Here is an 18,190-nt window from a genome sequence, read left to right on the forward strand (position 1 = left end):
AAAAAAAAAAATCAGAAGAATTTATCTATGTTACTAATATAGTAGGCGAAGTTCCCCCTCTTATTTTGTACTTCTTAAAAAGTGGGCGGAGTTTCCCCTTCTATTATTTTATACGTTTAGTAATGTGGGCGTGGTTGCCCCTCCCATTCTGTATTCATTGTAAAATGGGCGGAGTTTCCCCTTCTATACGTTTATACGTTTACTAAAGTGGGCGTAGTTGCCCCTCCTATTCTGTATTCATTGTAAAATGGGCGGAGTTTCCCCTTCTATACTTTTATACGTTTACTAAAGTGGGCGTGGTTGCCCCTCCCATTCTGTATTCAATGTATAATGGGCGGAGTTTCCCCTTCTATACTTTTATACGTTTACTAAAGTGGGCGTGGTTACTCCTTCCATTCTGTATTCTTAGTAAAAAAGGTGGAGCTTCTCCACTCTTGAAATCTAATAGGTGGAGTTTCTTCTTCAATGTTATTATTAAACTCCGCCCACATATATATTTGAAAAAGTGGGCGTTCTTCTAATCGAATGGGTGGAGTTTTCTATGTTGTTTTATTATTCGTTTCATAAAATGGGCAATGCTATTCCTTCCATTTTGTAGTTTCAGCATAGAGGGCGGAACTTTTTTATCCTAAAAATTCAATGGGCGGAGTTTCTCCTTCTATTTTTTTTCATCTTTGGTAAAATAGGCGGAGTTTCACATCCCACTTTGCATTTTAGGACGTATTTCTCCTCGCAGTTTAATTTTGGGTAAGAAGTTTCCATTAAAAGAATAAACAGAGTTTTTCATCTATTCTATATTGAAAAAAAGTGGGCGGAGTTTATGGTGTACAAAAAATCAAGTGGGCGGTATTTTCTTTTAGAAAGAAAACGCCCCTATAAAAACTTCAGTTAATTTGAATTGTGTTATTATTTTTGAATAATAGACGAATTTTCTTTTTTCTTTTCAAGCAATTTGTTGAAGAAAATCTTGGTTACAATTTTTTTAAATTTTAATTCGCCTGAAGTGCGGTAAAAACACATGAAAAATGACTATCACATTAGAACGCTTATTTACATCTCTGGAAATAAAATTTTCCACGCTACTTCGCTCGTACCTTTTTACTTACAATTAAGTTGTTATTAAATTTGTAGCCAAAATGGGAACCAATATGAAAACTAAATTCAGTTTTTAAAAAAAATCACTCTATTTCAACAATTTAATAAATATTCTATATTATGTAATTTTGACCAATTGCATCAAGGAATGATAAATTTTTTTTTAATTAAAAAATTAAACTTTCTCCAAGAAATAGAAAATTATTCTATACCGTATTTTCCCGCCTGTTAACGATCAATTTTAAAAATTTGTTTTGTCTTACTTTTTTTAAAATTCTCAAAAAAAAGAATTAGCGAAATAAAGTAGTAAATCCAACAATTTTTATCATATCACCGTAGATGCCTAAAAACTATAAAAAAAAAATTATCTTCTAAGCAGAAAAAAAAGAAATACTGTCAACGTTTCTTTTCCTGATGACTTTGAAAGTATTCATGTTTCCTTTTTATCGCACTGACAAAGTCATCATGAATTTCAAAACTATCTCTGTTTTTCTCATAAACAAAAATATACACTTGTACATTATCAAATTTATTATAGGATCGACTATTATAAAAAGCTATATCAACTAATTATAGAAATAATTTCTATATTTCTGCGGATAAACTCTATTTGCAAAGAAAAAAAGAATAGAGAAAAAAAAATTGCAAAAACACTATTCAGAATCATTGCCAAATGTGAACAGCGTTTCACACTTATTGATTTAAATATAATAATTAATAAAAAAAAAAAAATACTCATCGTTTCCTATTAATTAGTTTTTAGAATCTTAGTACCTAGTTAAATATTATTGTCGTGAATTAATATCGAGAATTTATAAAAATTTGTTATAATGGAAAAATGTACTATTATCCTGGGCAATGATTCTCTATATGACGACACATTTAGGCACTATCATTATATAATACATAGACAAATGAATGATTGAGGAATGCTAAAAAAATATTGTAAAGATTAAAATGAATGTGTGATTAAAGATAAATTTTTAGAATTTTACTAGCTCCCAATTTAAGATCATCCGTTGCCTAAAACGTTTCTCAAAACTTTCACATTTGTAAAATTCACTTCGATATATAATATATACGTATATTAAAATAAAAAGCATAAGAACTGACATAAAAAAAAGTAATTTAAAACAATTTTTTGAATCGAAGAATTTAAACTTTTAAAGAAAAATTTTAAAAATTAAAATTCTTTCCTTCTATCAAAACTTTTGTCAGCTCTCTACTACTAATATTAAAATAAAAAAAAAATTCTCCAAGGCAAAGATTGTTTGCAAGTGTCCTTCCAATCATATAAATGTGGTAGTGCTCCCAAAAATGGGTTTACGACACTTTAATTAATTATAATTATATATTATATACAATTAGTAATATCTAATCAGCCGAACTATGGGAGCATCACTTTTTTGTGGTCCATCCACCTCTATTTGCCGAAACGGTACAAAACAAAAGATTTATATATTATACACTCGCAATCAGCCATAACCTCTAATATTTATTGTCTTTAAATGAAGAAACAATGGGAAAGAAGTAATAAAAAAAATTGTAAACATTTTTTAGGAGACTTATAGTCTCTGGATTGAGGATGGACCAAAGCATAATATTTATAATAGTGATGATGCGAATACTAGTATTATTTAAACTATGATGATGATGATGAGAGAGAGAGAGAGAGAGAAAGTGTGAAAGTGAGAGTGAAATCGGAAGAATGAAAAGAGAGAGAGAGAGAATATGCGCATATTATAAAAAATGCATCCTGTCAAATATTGTACATTCGTGATTCGTTCTTTTATCATAAAAGCTATATTATAAATATAAACAAAAATACTATTATGAGATATTATATAGTTAAAGATTAAAAATTAAATATACCACATCTGCTATTCTCTGGACGGTGGTTTCATTTCACCTTTATCCTTATTTAATTTTTAAAATATTATATTAAATTATTTCTTTCTTTAAATATTTCTAAAAAATATTTTTATCTTATAAATAACTTTTCATTTAAATAAATTTTAAAAAAAATTAAATGCAAAAAGGCAACTAATAAAATAATTTTTTAAACAAGTGTGAGGTATACTGTTACGGTTAAGAATATTAAGATAGTTTTTTTACAAACCTAAAAGTAATTCACAACTGATCGACAATTGTTCTATATTGTTAGCAATTTTCTTAAAACAATTTATCCTTGTAGCTATAAAAGGATAAGAAATAATATAGACAATTTTGAAAATTTTAAAAATTTATTTTAAAAATATTCTGAAAGTTTACTCATTTATGCACTAATTTTTTTAAATTGAAATAATTCTGCATGTTTGAAGTTAGTTTTTTGTTTGCTTATTTTTGTTTCCTAACTTTTTTAATAATTTTCCTTTTCAAATATTTTCAATTCTAAAATAGAGTCATTGAATTCTTGCAAAGAATTTAGTCACAAAATTTGAGAATAATTTAATTCCTTCAAAGAATGTTATTATTTATAAAAATAATTAAATTATTGTAAAGAATATTATTAAAATTTTTTAAAATCCTAAATAAATTTTTATTTAAGAATTTCTATAAATTTTTTTAAATAATGGAGTTTTTTTAATAATTTTAATTGAAAATTTCGAAAGTACTTGAATTTTATGAAAAATTTCTTTCCATTTTTTTTTAAATAATCGTGTTTCTTAATAGATGAAATTAAACATTTAATTTTATTAAGTTTTATGAAAATTTTTAGAAAATAATTAAATTCTTTTCACAATTTTATTACAAATCTCTGAACTAATTTTATTCATTCAAGTAATTTTATTAAAATATAGAAAATAATTAAATTCTTTCGAAGTCTATTCTATTATTAATAATTATGATAATAATTAAATTATTTCAAAAAAATTTTTTAATTTATTAAAAAAAATCGATTTTGTTAATAATTGTAATTAATAATTTTATTATTAAAATTTTGTGGAAATTATTGATAGAAAATTAAACTCTTTTAAACAATTTTATTAGTTTTTGTAAATAATATTAATTTCTTTTGAAGAATATCTTGTGATTCTTTTCAAAATAATCTAGTTTTTTTATTAACTGTAATTGGAAATTTTGAAAATAATTGAATTAAACAAAGAATTTTAAAAAATTTTTAAAATAATCGTGTCAGTTAATAATTATTATAATTAATTATTTAATTACTAAAGTTTATTAAAATTGTATTGAAAATAGTTGAATTTCTTAGAAGAATTTTATTATTTATAAAAAATAATTTAATTCTTGCGATGAATTTTACTAGTTATAAAAAAAATTGAATATTGTTCGGAAGGATTAATTAAAATTTTTAAAAATTATTGGATTTTTAAAAAAATATTATTAAAAACTAATTAAAAATTGAATTCGTTCATGAAATTTTATTAAAATTGTATTAAAAATAATTGAGTTTGTCAAGAAATTCTACTATTTGTAAACAAATTGAATTGTTTCGAAGGATTTATTAAACAATTTTAGAAAATAATTGAATTCTTTCGTGATATTGTATTTAAATTTTGTTAAAAATAATTGAATTTTTGCAATAAATTTTACTATTTATAAAAATAATTGGACTCTTCCGAAGAATGTTATTATTTATAAAAAGAATTAAATTCTTGCGAAGAATTATATTATAATTTTTGAAAATATAAACAATAATAAATCGATTATGTACTTAAGAAGTCAATTTTAAAAATTTTGATTATGAAATTATTCAAAAATTTAAATTTTAAAATAAAAATTTTTTAATTTGCATAATAATAAATTAAATACTATGTTGGTAACATTTGCTAGTGGTTAATAATTATTAATAAAATTAAATCTAGAAAAATAAATGAAGAAAATTATAAAAACAAAAATCCTTTTCACGAAATTTAATTATAACCTATGAAATACTTTGGTTTCTAAAATTTATTTTAAAAATATATTTCTCAGATGTGAGAAATTAAATTTCTTGCTTTAAATTATCAATGCAGAATAGAATTTCTTATTTTGTTTAAAAAATTATTCATCATCTAGTATGAAGATCTTTTTTTGTTGGTTTGTTATTCACTTGTTTCCCTTGTTTTGATCTTCAGTCTGTTTTTCTAATATGATACACACTGCTTCTGTTTTCTAAAATATAAAAAAGAATAAATATTTAAATTAGAAAATAACAATGAAAATAAAATGTGTATAAGAATACTCGAAAGAGGCAAACTTTGAAATAAGTTCCAAGTGACGTAATGCGACTTACAAGCGACCTGACGTGTAACTACTAAGGTGAGGTATAATCAGATGGTAACGCTCTTGCAAATTGTAGGCTGAGATGTGCTGCCCTCCGTCGATCGATTAGGTAACTCTGAAGACAGTTTACGAACGGTAAGCGTTTTCTGCAAATTTAAAATACAAATAACTAAAAGATAATATTTTCTCTTTATTTAATTCACTTTATAGATTTTCATCATTCTTTCAAAAATTCATTGGAAACGTATTTTTTCAATTTATTGAAAAAGAAATAATAATAAAACAATAATGAATATTATTTTAAAATTTTTTTAAATTTTGTTCAATTGAAAAAGATGTAGTTAACTAATAAATATTTGAATTTATCACTCGGTTGACTTAGTTAAAATGTGTAAAAAGATAAGATATATTTGAATAAAGTTAATAAAAATATAGATATGTAAATTAATTTTTACCATAAAGATCAATTTATCGTGAATGTATATTCACAATATGCCATATGTATAATAAATGTGTCTTTATGATTCAAAGTCTTTTTATCCTCCCTTGAGGACATTTATTTATTTATGAATTAAATTCCATGAAATGAAAAAAATGAAAAATTAGCATAATACTGGCGAGAGCAAAAATTGTGAGCTTCTTTTCATGTTGCTGTATGGTGGAGTAATAAATATATAGCAACGGAGCAAGGCGACTGATATTATAACGAGATGCAAAAACCTGACTTAAATTTCAATAAAATCGCCGTCGTGAGTGACAGAGAGAAGGAATGAAAATTTGAAGTTGTTAAACTTTAGTAGAACAGGTATCAGTTTTTTGTAAGACTGATATATTTATGTTTACGAGATACTCCAATTATTGTGTACGAGGAGGAGGTCTATACAAAAAAAGATATACTTGTAGTCCTGATACTTTACATCATCGTTCGTGCGTCCGTCATTGAATCAAAACAGAAAACAGGATTGCATCACCTGTACCCATTGCATCCAGTCTCCCTTTTTTTTACCCACTCCAAACTGCTTCCTGTCATCCTCTTTCTTTACCGCATCCTGTATTTTTTTTTTATCCACCGCATTATTATTATTCTCGACGAACAAAATGTAACCATCTTCAAGTTTCTCATTTTCAGTACCGAATTTAAAAAATATTTAAGAATCGATATTTGTTTTGAAATAATTATAACGTTCTGGTTTATTGTTGTGTGACCAGCTGCTTGATTCACCTTTCTGAACTCATTAGATTGTCTAGAGATCCTGTTGTATTTTACAATATACGTGTTATTGACATCTTTATAATTTGATGAACTACAAAGGTCACCAAAGCGGTCATCATCCCTATGTCACCAAACATAGAGATGGTACAGTTAGTGGATGTCAGATTTCAAATCCGGACTAGTTTGGGATCCGCGACTTAAATTGCCTTACCCAGGAAGATACAGTAGAGGCTGCAAGAAGCTTCCTCATGGTCAATGCTTCCCTGTTTTTCCTTCGTAAAATTGGTAGGAACCCTTCTTCCTTATCCCCAAGGAACAGAGTAAGTAACGATTCTCTTCGATAAAGCTTCAGGTACAACAATTAAAAGCTTCCTAGTCAGCAAAAGTTTGTTACCGCGAACGGAACTTCAAAAATCAGAAAGTAATTCAATTAAAATTACTGACGTCTGCAAGTCCACATTGCTTGTTTAAGAGAAAAAGCAGCAGCTAAGCAATCCATTACTGGTGGTCAAGGTTTTAGAAAATGCAACTGCAAAGTATCGCAATTTCAATGTAAAACAAAATGATGCAATTGCTTTAAATCCGGTGTATCATGTAATTTTCGACGTCATCATCATATTCTTTCAAATAATGCTCTATTTTAATAGATAACAGATGACATCCTCAAATAACAGATGTGGGTATATACTTCTAATACCGGATATTCGACTAGCAATTTTAAGGACCTAAAAGATCCAAGTGCCAAAGGTCGATGAGGACAGAACCTATAGTCTGAAAAATGAATTATAGACGTGTGCATCATTCTACCAATTCAGTAAAAAAAAGTTGTAGAAGCAGCATAATCTAGCATATACAGATCCACAAATAAAACGTCAATATTCGTATCTTGTAGAAAGTTGTGAAATAGTTTTTCTCAACTACCTATAGAGTCGCGTCGCGTCGCGTCGTTGTCGATTAACCATATCAAAAGTATCAACTTTCACTCGTAAATCCCAACTAATTAAGTGAATATCACGTGAATAAGAAATTGTAAATTTATATATACAAAATCCCCGTATCTAATTGTCAGTCAACATACATACATATATATATATATATATATATATATATATATATATATATATATATATATATATATATATATATATATATATAAATGTTAAAATTAAATTGGCTTAAATATCATCAAGATTCCGGTTTTCCTTAAGATTCAATGTATGTACTACCAGTGTAGAATGATGATTTCCGGTGGCGTCTTGTTCTTTTACCATGGCGTCGGAATAGTCGTGCCTAGAAACAATCATGTATTCAGTCTGCATTGTGCCAATTCCAGTTTACCGGTCGGCGGGAAAAAAAGCTTTTTGTTGAACCGCGCGAGCCGGGGTTCATTCATGAAGGGGTTCTTGCTCGAGGAGTCACGTGAACGAACAAGGAACTTAATGCGCGGCAGCGCGCACATGTGTATCGAAATCCTACGTGTATCGATGCCGATGAACGAGGAGGAATGTCGCTAACGATTAATTGCACGAATTGCATAATTGCCAGTAACGAAGTGCATCTTAATCGAGATACTCGCGTTGGATACGCTCTCCCCACCCTCATATCCCTCCCTCACCCACCCTTTCTTTCAATACATTTCCCCCCCCCACTTCGAGTCGCCTCTTTGGTACGAGATTTTTAAAAGCAAGACCCAGGTACCTTTTCGGTGATGGCGCCACTCTTTTAATTAAAACCACTTTTTGTATCATGTTCCCCACACTTTATTCCCTCTCTTGTCCTTTCTTGGCGTATTTAAATTTTCCCTGAATTACCATTCTCTTTTTTCTTTCTCATAAAAATTTTCTTCCACAGATGGTAATAGTCTGTCACACAACAGTGTGCATCATTCAGGAAAAAGATCTTCATACTAGATGATGAATAATATTTATCAACATAATTAATTTGCTAAAGAGCAAATTCAATATCGAGATGATGTTTGAAAAAATATCCGTCCAACCTACAAAAGGGTAAGAATTTTTTTAAGTAACTTATGAAAATTAAAAATTATTGTTCCTACTTATGCAGCTGAAACTGGCACCAAATTAGTTTTAGAAATTAAATATCTTTTTTGTTTAATACTAACATTAAAATTGTGTGCTGATAACTGATAGTAGTTACAGCATCTTGAAAAATATTTAACTTTAAAATTATTATCAAAATTAAGTGGGTGCTTTATTTCTTACGTAAACTAAATTTGTTTTCTAGTGACTATTATATAATTGTTAGATGATAATAATTATACATAAAGAATTTTTGTTCCTGTTTTGTAGAAATGTAAAAAGTTCCCTTTCTTTTATCGTATCGTGATATCTATAAATGGTCTTAAATAAATGTCAATAGCGACGAAAATGGTATCAATTAGGGAAGATCGATCTTTGATGGTATACAGTTCCAGGGATTTTGCACAGATTCTCTTACTCTCTTGATGCCAGCTGGTCTAACTTCTTGTTTCTCGACCGACAGCTGCAACGAAAACGAAAAATAAAAGAAGCAAGAATGGGACGCGACTTTAATTCGAAGTATCGCTCTTGTATCCCAAAACAAAAATCTCTTCAAGACCTGTTATTCATGAATCTTTAATTATATTCCTGATTCCGCTTAAGAATTTCGGTATTACATTCGAATTAAGAGAAAATTTTTTTCAGTTAATTTTTATAGACGGAAATAAATTTCGATATTCTGTAATAGTTTAACACTTTCTAAAAGTTATAATGTTTTGTAGGAGAAAAAAATTGACATTTTCTAAAATTAGCCATCAACCAGGAAATTATTAAAGGCAAAAATAGTCGATGCCTGTGAATACTAAAACTGCTTTGCGTCATTCCCTTTCACGTTTAGTTTCTTAATATTGCGTTTTACGCCATAACTGTAAGCGAGCTTGAATAATGAATCCCGTGGTACTTCTTCAACCCACACACAACACATTGTCTATTTCAAATATTAAATTTTACTATGACAGTTGAAATGGCATGTGAAATAGGCTTCATTTATATTGGTTTTCTGATTTCATACATTCACCTCTACATGTTGGCAAAAAAATTAAATTCCATTTTAAAGTTTATTGTTCAGTTCTTGTTAAGATATTCAAACAAATTGACTTATTTATGACCATTTATTTATCAATTTTTCCTCAAAGAATTCTTGATAGAAAGATTGTAAATTCATCAGGAAAGGTTTTATCTCGTGAAAGTATTTCGTTCGGATGGTACTTTGTGATAATCTTTGTGTAAAGGCTCTTATTCCACAAAGTGAATCAAGATCATACCGGCAAAATGTATATAAGGATCTTGAAATGAAGAGAAACCTGCTGCTGATATCGACATAAGGGAATCGATTACAAGCCCGGTATAAAGTGCTTATTTTCATCGTTTACCAGAGTGTAGATGGAACGTGAACATATCTTTGCTTACGTATAGTATATGTATATATATGTATAAACGACTCAACATGCATATTAGCCATAGTCGGTAGATCCTGGTAGATATACGCAACGCGCGAGACAAATTGAAGTTTTTCGCGAACGAACCTGTCTTCGCGCAGATATACCCTACCCTTCGCCAGGCTAAACTGGCTTTTGCCATTTCTATATATACAAACCGAGCCTGTTTTAACCGCTTTACGTGTCCTGATCGCATCCTCAATGGTCTTGCGTTTTACCATATGAGTTTATCCGACAATTTTAAAACCACATGAACAGAAAAGTAAGGAATAAGAATTTTCTTTAGACAAAGAAATAATTTTCCACGCGACTATTATTGCAATGATGAAAATTTGTAATTTAGGAAAGGAGACCAGTATACTCGTATTTCAATTATTTGTCTGATTTATTTACAAAGCGGAAGGCCTCGAGCTAAGGGAACGAATGCTTTTAAAATTGAAAGATAATTTGTCCTTTATTAGATTTTAGGAATGTACATCATTGATATGAGTTTTACCAACCGGTTTAGTCTTCCTAAAATATTTGAAAAGTTGAGACCAGAAAGTCAAATTTGGAAGCTGTCCACTAATTAGCAGAACTGATTGCCTGATAGCTATCAACAGCTGGACAAACGGTTGGAAGCAGATACAATTGAAAGTGCAGTTCAATCCTTGATCAATTCTCGAACCCAAAAGGTAATACTTAGAGGATAAAAGGCTTCAATAGTAAAAAATGAAGTCACAGTTTTTATAGTCACAGCTCTTCTTAATTCTTGGAAAAATTGCTCGTAAATGTAGGATTGATAGGGTGAGATTTGTACCATATAGGTACAGAGTTGATATAATTTCAGTCAGTTCTTTCAGTCAGTTCTTTCTTTTAAGTCAGTTCTTCTAAAACCCGTGATAAGTAAAAATCGTCTGCAAAGTCAGTAATAAAAGAGAAATCATCCATATAATCTACGAGTAAAGATCAATTTTACTCAGTGTCTGCCAAGAGAAAAGATCACCACGAAACAAAAAGTCATTGGTCTCTGGGAGGAGAACGTCAACCAACCTCCTGCTGTGCCAAAGAGAAACCAGAACTAGTGTCAGAGGTGATAAAAGAAAACCATTCACTCATAGAGTCATCATCTCTAATTGTAAACATTAAAGGGTCTAGAATTTCCATTTACTCAATATTATTAAAAAAAAACCTTATCATTATTATACTTTTCATTAATAAATTTTAAGCAGAATAATTCTTGCCTTATTTACCAACCCACTATTAATTATTAACTTAATTAAATTAAATCGGAAAAAGTAGGGAAGTAGAATGTGATTTGTTTGTTGTCACGTACAAGACTTTGCGTAAAGAGCGGATTAGGCTTAGGATATTTCAGTGAAATATAAAAACATTGATATTTTTGATGCAATCTTAACGCTGGTATTAAAAGATTTTCAAAATTCAAATGATGAGTAATGAAGCAGTACAATATTTCATATATGTAGCTAAAGAAATATTGCGAGAGCTTTAGAAGCAGCTGGACGTCACAAATCGTGCGCATCTGGATTATATATATATATGAAAGCGAAGGACCCGTGAAAGTGCCAAGGGCCCTTTTGCTGAAAAATTTTCTTTTATTGTCCCATCGTCCTCACTGACTTTTTGCAAGTCGGTTGAGTTCGTTCGGTGCAGGAGCGCAGGGCGCGCACAATGACTACAGGTTTCCTAATACGGCCACGGTTCCCGAGGTCCACAATGAAAAAAAAGAGGAATTTTGGCGACCACAAGGACCTGGAAGGCATGTATAGCGCGTTAGACGAACGCCGAGCAAAAATTTAATAACCAACGCACTACCTTTTATTCCTTCAGTAGAAACCGCGCCTCAAAATGGCAACCTGCAGTAACTGTCGTCTTGAATTTAATTTGTGGCGTCGTGATTACACGATGGACCAGCAATTGAGCCACGCACGTGCAGATACTTCTTAAGGGCACAATAGAATTGTTCTCAGAAAATCCAAAGATAAATAAAGCTCACTTCGCAGCAAATCACTCTCGCACTGTCCCCCCCTCGACCACCATTTACAACTTCCCTCACTTTATAACGTTATTACTTGAAATAATTTTAATTAATGTAGTTACAATTCTATCTCTATTTTCTACCCTCCAGACTTGATCATAGTAAAAATTAATTTTTATCTATCTTTTTTAAATTCCCTTTTTCGATTCCGGATATTTGAGATAAAAAGGCACTTCTCTAATTTAACGAAACGAAGGTGAATACTTAATGTAGAAGAGATGTTGGATAGGAGAAAAAAAGAGTCTTCAAGGTGAGCTGGAGATGCGTGAATGGGGGGTATGTATGAATGGGGGACCGCGCGCACAAACTCACACAATTTATACTATCCATGTATATATCCTTTCATTACTTTGGATTCGTTCGACCACCCTGTCTCTTCAATGTGTAAGAAAACATACACTCTTACCATATGCGCATACCTGTCCTTTGGACGTGATTGCCGATCCGAATGCACAAGTTGACCGCACATCAGCGATATCGCTACTTGCAATCGCGCGGGATCGCTTTATTTTTGCTACTTCTGAGGACAAAAAGATTTATTTTCGACAAATAGGATCTCATTTAACTCTATATTTACAATTAATTAAAAAAATATTTTTTTTTGGTAATATTAAAGTAGATTAGGCGTGTGGTCTAGGCAAATGGGAGTACTCCTAATTTCAAGTCATTCTGTAGACGGAATAATTAATTCTTGATCCGCCATCGGGAGCCTTTCCTGATAGGTTACAACCTATCCGTAAACCAAGTTGATTGTAAATCCAGGGCGGACCAAAATCAGCAAACAACAAGAATGGTATCAAAGAATTCAGATTTAGTACCCCATGTAAACAAGCTGGAAACGGGAAATCTTACCTCAAATCCTAAGACTGGTGTTCATCTATTCACGGATTGTGAGGGCGCACAACTTCTTGCATAGTGCCACAGATGATCGTGGAAAGGTTACATCTTAAAATACTTAAGGATGTTAAAGATATTCTTACACGTCGGTGAAAAGATGTCATTATAGGGTATTATGTTAATAAAAGGTGCAAAATTGTTCAATATTCCATATATTTAATATATAACAATACATCTTCATTAAAAGCTATATAAAGAATGATCTCTCTGTACAATGAGCATTCGTGTGAGACGATTTGTAACATAAAACGTGTAAGTGTGTATTTATGTTTTTGTATATAGTGTAGCGTGAAAAATACGAGTCTTGTTTGGACGGTTTTCCTGCTTAGCATTTTATTTATTTATTTATTTATTTTAGTAATTTTCAAGCATAAAATGGCACATTTTGTACATTGCTGATTTTAAACCTTTAAAAAAGTTGATGAAGCTCTGAATATTTAAAACCGCCATTCTTTTTAACTAAAATCTCCGATGTAATGAGAGTATAAATAAGACTAGACTTCGTTAGATTCCGTTATTAACAATAAAATATATAATATATATATATAGTTTACAAAAATATGATAACAACGACATTTTTAATTATCACTCTTTCATTTACAAATGCACAGATCCCTCGCTTTCTTTCAAATACCAAATGCCATCGGTCCTATACGTTAAATTTTAATTCGTTCAATTTTTCTCCAATCTCGCACAAATTCGAGTACAAAGTATGTAGCAAAAAAACAAATTTTATTAAATTAATTTTTTTTATTTACAATTTTCATTTGTCTGACTATTTATAAATTCTTGTTAATTATTTTTAATTTTTTATTATTTCTCAGTGTTTTAAGAGAAGTGAGACAAGAATTAACAATTTAAATTTGTGTTTTCATTTTAAATGTGGGTGCTGGATCAATTCGACCGACTGTCACGACCACTCTTTGGTGAACACATTCTTGCGCTTCATATTACATCTATTTACATTCCAGTCTCCCATCTTTGGCACAAAGCTGTGTATTCAAATTTACAGGATCATTATTTAATCAATGAAACCAAGGTTGCGGATTTTTCTCACACTCACTTTTTTAATTCTTTGTTTTCTCTCTTCGTGAATATAAGGCGTTCCTTGTATATAATATTGTAGTTTTAAATGCACTAAAACCAAATTAGAAGCACCATACCATTTTCGCGAATGTTTATGACAATAGGCATCTCGCAAGTTATTCAATAATTCAATTATTATCTTTCGAGTGGGTAAAAAAAATGCTCACCTATATTTTCTCTGCGAATAGAAACATTTTCTCTTTCGTTAACTTCTCGTGTATTTTAATAGTATTCTTTCATCACACATATATTACTGTTTTTTTTTGCAATAAATCGTGGAAAATTTTATTTAACCATTTTTAATAAATAATTTGTAAAAAGTAATTGATGGATTGTTTTTCTAGACAATTTTGTAATTATTTACTAATGGGACATTATTTTACAGGTTCTGTTAGGAAAGGATGAAGAAGGGACCGTGGAAGAAAAAAAAGATTTTCAAACTAGATGATGAATAATTTTTCGAACAATTATTTGTTCACCTAATGGCAAATATTACGATTATTAGAATATCATTCTGTTAGGGGAGGATGAAGAGGAAACCGTGGAAGGAACCAAAGATTTTCAAACTAGATGATGAATAATTTTTCGAACAATTATTTGTTCACCTAATAGCGAATATTATGATTATTAGAATGTCATTTGCTTTTCCTTTCTAATTGGATATTTTGTAAAATATTTGAGGCTATAAATTTACAAATTAAATAGAAACATGGAAAAATCACTGACTACTTAATTGACATACGGCAAGATAGATTTAACAGAAACTAGCAGAGAATATAGTATGGATTGAGCAATTTTCTCTCGTACAACACTCTTCCTAACACAAATAAAGCTGAACACGAGTCGTCAAGCGCTTAACACGGATCATACAATCCATTCGCGGAACTCACTCGCACTCATTCATTGAACAATGATCATTCGCGACTGATAACTCAATCAGTCGAGACATTATACAACTTTAAATTCGATTACAAACTTTCATTAAATTAATTTAATATTTTTTTTTTTATTAACTTTTACAAATAAAAATTGCGGACTAATAGTACGACTTCCGGTCGTTACTTGATTGTATGGAATTTCACTGAAATCCATTTAAATCAATAAAATTCGTGAAATTTTTGCAGCTAAAATAACGAGCAATGGTAGTCACTTATGTAAAAGAGTGAAAAAGTACAAGATTTAAGACTCGCCTTGGATCGGAAAGTATATTAATGTTTCAGGGCGGAGTTATAGGACTCGGCAGGAACAGAAAAAGTAGAAGTGATGCATGCAAGAAATATATGAGATGGTCGATGGGGATTAAAGCGAAGGACGTCAAGCTAAAGAAGTCGAAAAAGAAGAAAATGAGATCAGAGTCCAAGGGAGAAAAAGGGCAACGCAATGTGCCTGAAAGAGTAAAAAGAAGAAGATAAGAAATAAGTTAAGCATGGCAGTCTGAATGAAATATTAAAGTTACCCCGTCAAAGAAAGAAAAGGAGACACACTCACTTACTGCAAGAATCACCAATTTACCAGATTTTGACGTTTTCCAAATAATCTGTAAGCGGTTTCACCATTTCTAACTTTTTAACAATCGATTATTTTTTTGCAGTAGTAAATTTCTAAATTGAGGGAACAGATGCCATAACGGACGAAGCGTATAAATATTTATAATTTTTACAGTTTTTAACCGATCGATCTGAAATTGTAGGAAAAACTTCACTATTCTATAAGGAACAACTCTGTCGCTTAAAATTCTTCCTTGATAAAACTTTATCGCATTACTTTTTTCTTCAGAAGACATAAAAAACAAAAACCTAACATGTTGTATTTAACATTAAAAAATAATACGAACTAGTGGAAATTTTGAAATATTGTTAAGCTAAACGGTTTCGTTGACTCAAAATTTATTTAGTTATGAAGTAGCAAAAAATTCCATTTACAAAAAAATGGAGATATCGTGAATTATGTTTCAAAAAGTTATTAACTTCACGTTATCAATATGGCGGACGACAAAATAAAATATTATATAGATTGGCTTGAAACTGATTACTCGGGGCCAAGGGATTAAGGAAAATAATATTGAGAAAACTTGTGCGTTATTGTAATTGTAGGGAGATCAATCCTAGCGCATCTGTCCCCTCAATTGATCCAGTGAATCCGTGTATCCACCTCAAAAAAAATCCGCTAAACTTTTTCTAGTCGATTCTAAACTTACATCTTGATAAGTTTGTCTTAATTTTGGGGGGAAAAAAATTACAGTCTTAAGAACTGAGGGTTCTCGGTTCCTCAAGGAGACCCGATGGAATATCCACTAGACTTGGATGAGGACTCGGTGAACTGGTCGATGCCGGATCACTTTCATCAGCGTCGTGAATATCTTCGGGTCCGCCAGTTAATTCGCGCACATTACCCGGAAGATAGTCTTTCCAACTTCTGAAAAGATACCTCGTGAATTTCCTCAATTGACGAAATTTACAATAGGTCGCTCCCTCGGCCGATTCTAACTGTTGGGTTTGTATTAAAAAACCCTTTTCCTTAAATGTCTGCTCGAGTTTTTCCCGTTGGATTGACTTTCTAGTTTTTCTCTTTCTTCGACCGTCGTCTTGTATCGGGGACCTTGGACAAGTGGGGGTTGTGATCCTCTCGGCAGCAGCGTTTAAAAAAGCTCCCGTCGATGATCCGGCCTGTCCCGCCGGCTGTTGGAGAGCCTCCCTTGGAAAGAATTCATAGCCCCTCATACTTTTGTCACCGGTTCCACTGTAGTACCTAAAGTTTCCCCCCGCATCAACCGAGAGACTCTTCTTTTCCTGAAGTGACGGTTTCGCACCACCGGTGAATTTAAATTTGCAAATACTAACTTCAGTGGTGGGATTATTGTTGTTCTCGGTTGGCATCGGTGGAATGAAGATTGCGGATCTTTTTCGCTTCGTCGGCTGACCCTGATTTCCCAATGGGGCGTTTCTTTTAGGACGAGGGGAGACGGGCGATGGGGTTGAGGTTGGTGTCAACGTTGGCGTCGATGGCGAAGGTACCGGAGGTACTGGAGTAGGACTATTGAGACTATTATTCTCCAACATTGAGTACAGAGATTTAGGAACAATTTTCTGCTCCTTTGGCGATGTGTCCGGTTTGGGTAGGTTCTTTTCGTTTTGGGCCATTTTTTGATAGTAGAGGAACTGAGATTGAAGGGCCATGGGATGGATGAAGACACCTGCGTTGGGCCAGTAGACAAATCCGGGATTAGGACTCGTTGGATCGTGGTTGTTGTTGTTGTTGGTCAAATTGATATTGTTGTTGTTAACCGTTTCTTGTTGAATGGAATCGTAGGAAGCATTGAGACACTCGATATCTTCGTTATCGCTCGAGGCCTCGCTTTTCAACTGACCGGATTCGTAGACATTACCATGTTTCCTAAGTAGTCGTATTTTTAATTGATTCAGGTCCCGAATGCAAAGATTGAGGGGTTCGTCCTGTTCCTTCAGGGAATCTAAACCGAGACTCCTGCGGGACTCTTGTGTAAGCCTTTTCTCCAGGAGACTACTGATCCTATTCTGGATATCAGTTCGCTGAAATGGAATATGAGACTCTTTGTCCAGTTTATCTCGAGGGGTCTTCATTTCATCGCGTCCGGGTGTTCCGGGCAAAATAGTCCCGTAGTTTTTGTAGATAAGATGACAGATATCGGCCTTCTTGGGCTTCCTACCTCTTCTGGGTTTGCTGTTATCGAGAGTAATTTCGCCCATGTAGGGAAGATCGGAATATTTCATGGGAGGCCTCGGCGAAGGTTGCGACTGATTTAAGTAAGGTTGGGGAGCGGAAGTTATCACTGATCTTCTACCACTCCCAAAGGTATTGTTAGGCTGTGGACTCGTGGGCAGCGGAGGGCAGAGCTCCTGTTGCATTGCAGCTATTCTTTGAAGCCATCCATGAACATCAGAAATGGGACTCGGGGTTGACGTCGAAGTCGTCGGAGCCGGACTAGGGGAAGTTTCGGAGACTGATGCCGGTGAGGAGTTTAACGCCTCTTGAGCTAATGCTGCTTCATAATGATCCAAATACTCTGGGGGCAGTGCTTGATGATGAAATTTCAGTTTCCACCTTGACTTTCTGCGACCTCGGCTATAACATTAAAAAAAAATTGCAATCCTTAGATGATTATCTTATCAATAATGGA

The 18,190-nt window shown here is 31.9% G+C and overlaps 1 protein-coding gene across 3 annotated transcripts in view; it reads right to left on the reverse strand.

The window, feature by feature from the left end:
- Positions 1-13,084: 13,084 nt before the first annotated feature.
- Positions 13,085-18,190, reverse strand: part of LOC122498451 — a 75,232-nt gene continuing 70,126 nt past the window's right edge. For all 3 annotated transcript variants that reach the window (XM_043606173.1, XM_043606172.1, XM_043606171.1), the window contains exon 4: positions 13,085-18,135. In XM_043606173.1, the coding sequence (XP_043462108.1) occupies positions 16,278-18,135 (1,858 nt within the window). In that variant the 3' untranslated portion in view covers positions 13,085-16,277. The remainder of the gene's footprint in view (positions 18,136-18,190) is intronic.

The sequence above is a fragment of the Leptopilina heterotoma genome, unplaced genomic scaffold (assembly GCF_015476425.1).
Source record: "Leptopilina heterotoma isolate Lh14 unplaced genomic scaffold, ASM1547642v1 Lhet_15, whole genome shotgun sequence".
In the NCBI taxonomy this organism is placed as follows: Eukaryota; Metazoa; Arthropoda; class Insecta; order Hymenoptera; family Figitidae; genus Leptopilina; species Leptopilina heterotoma.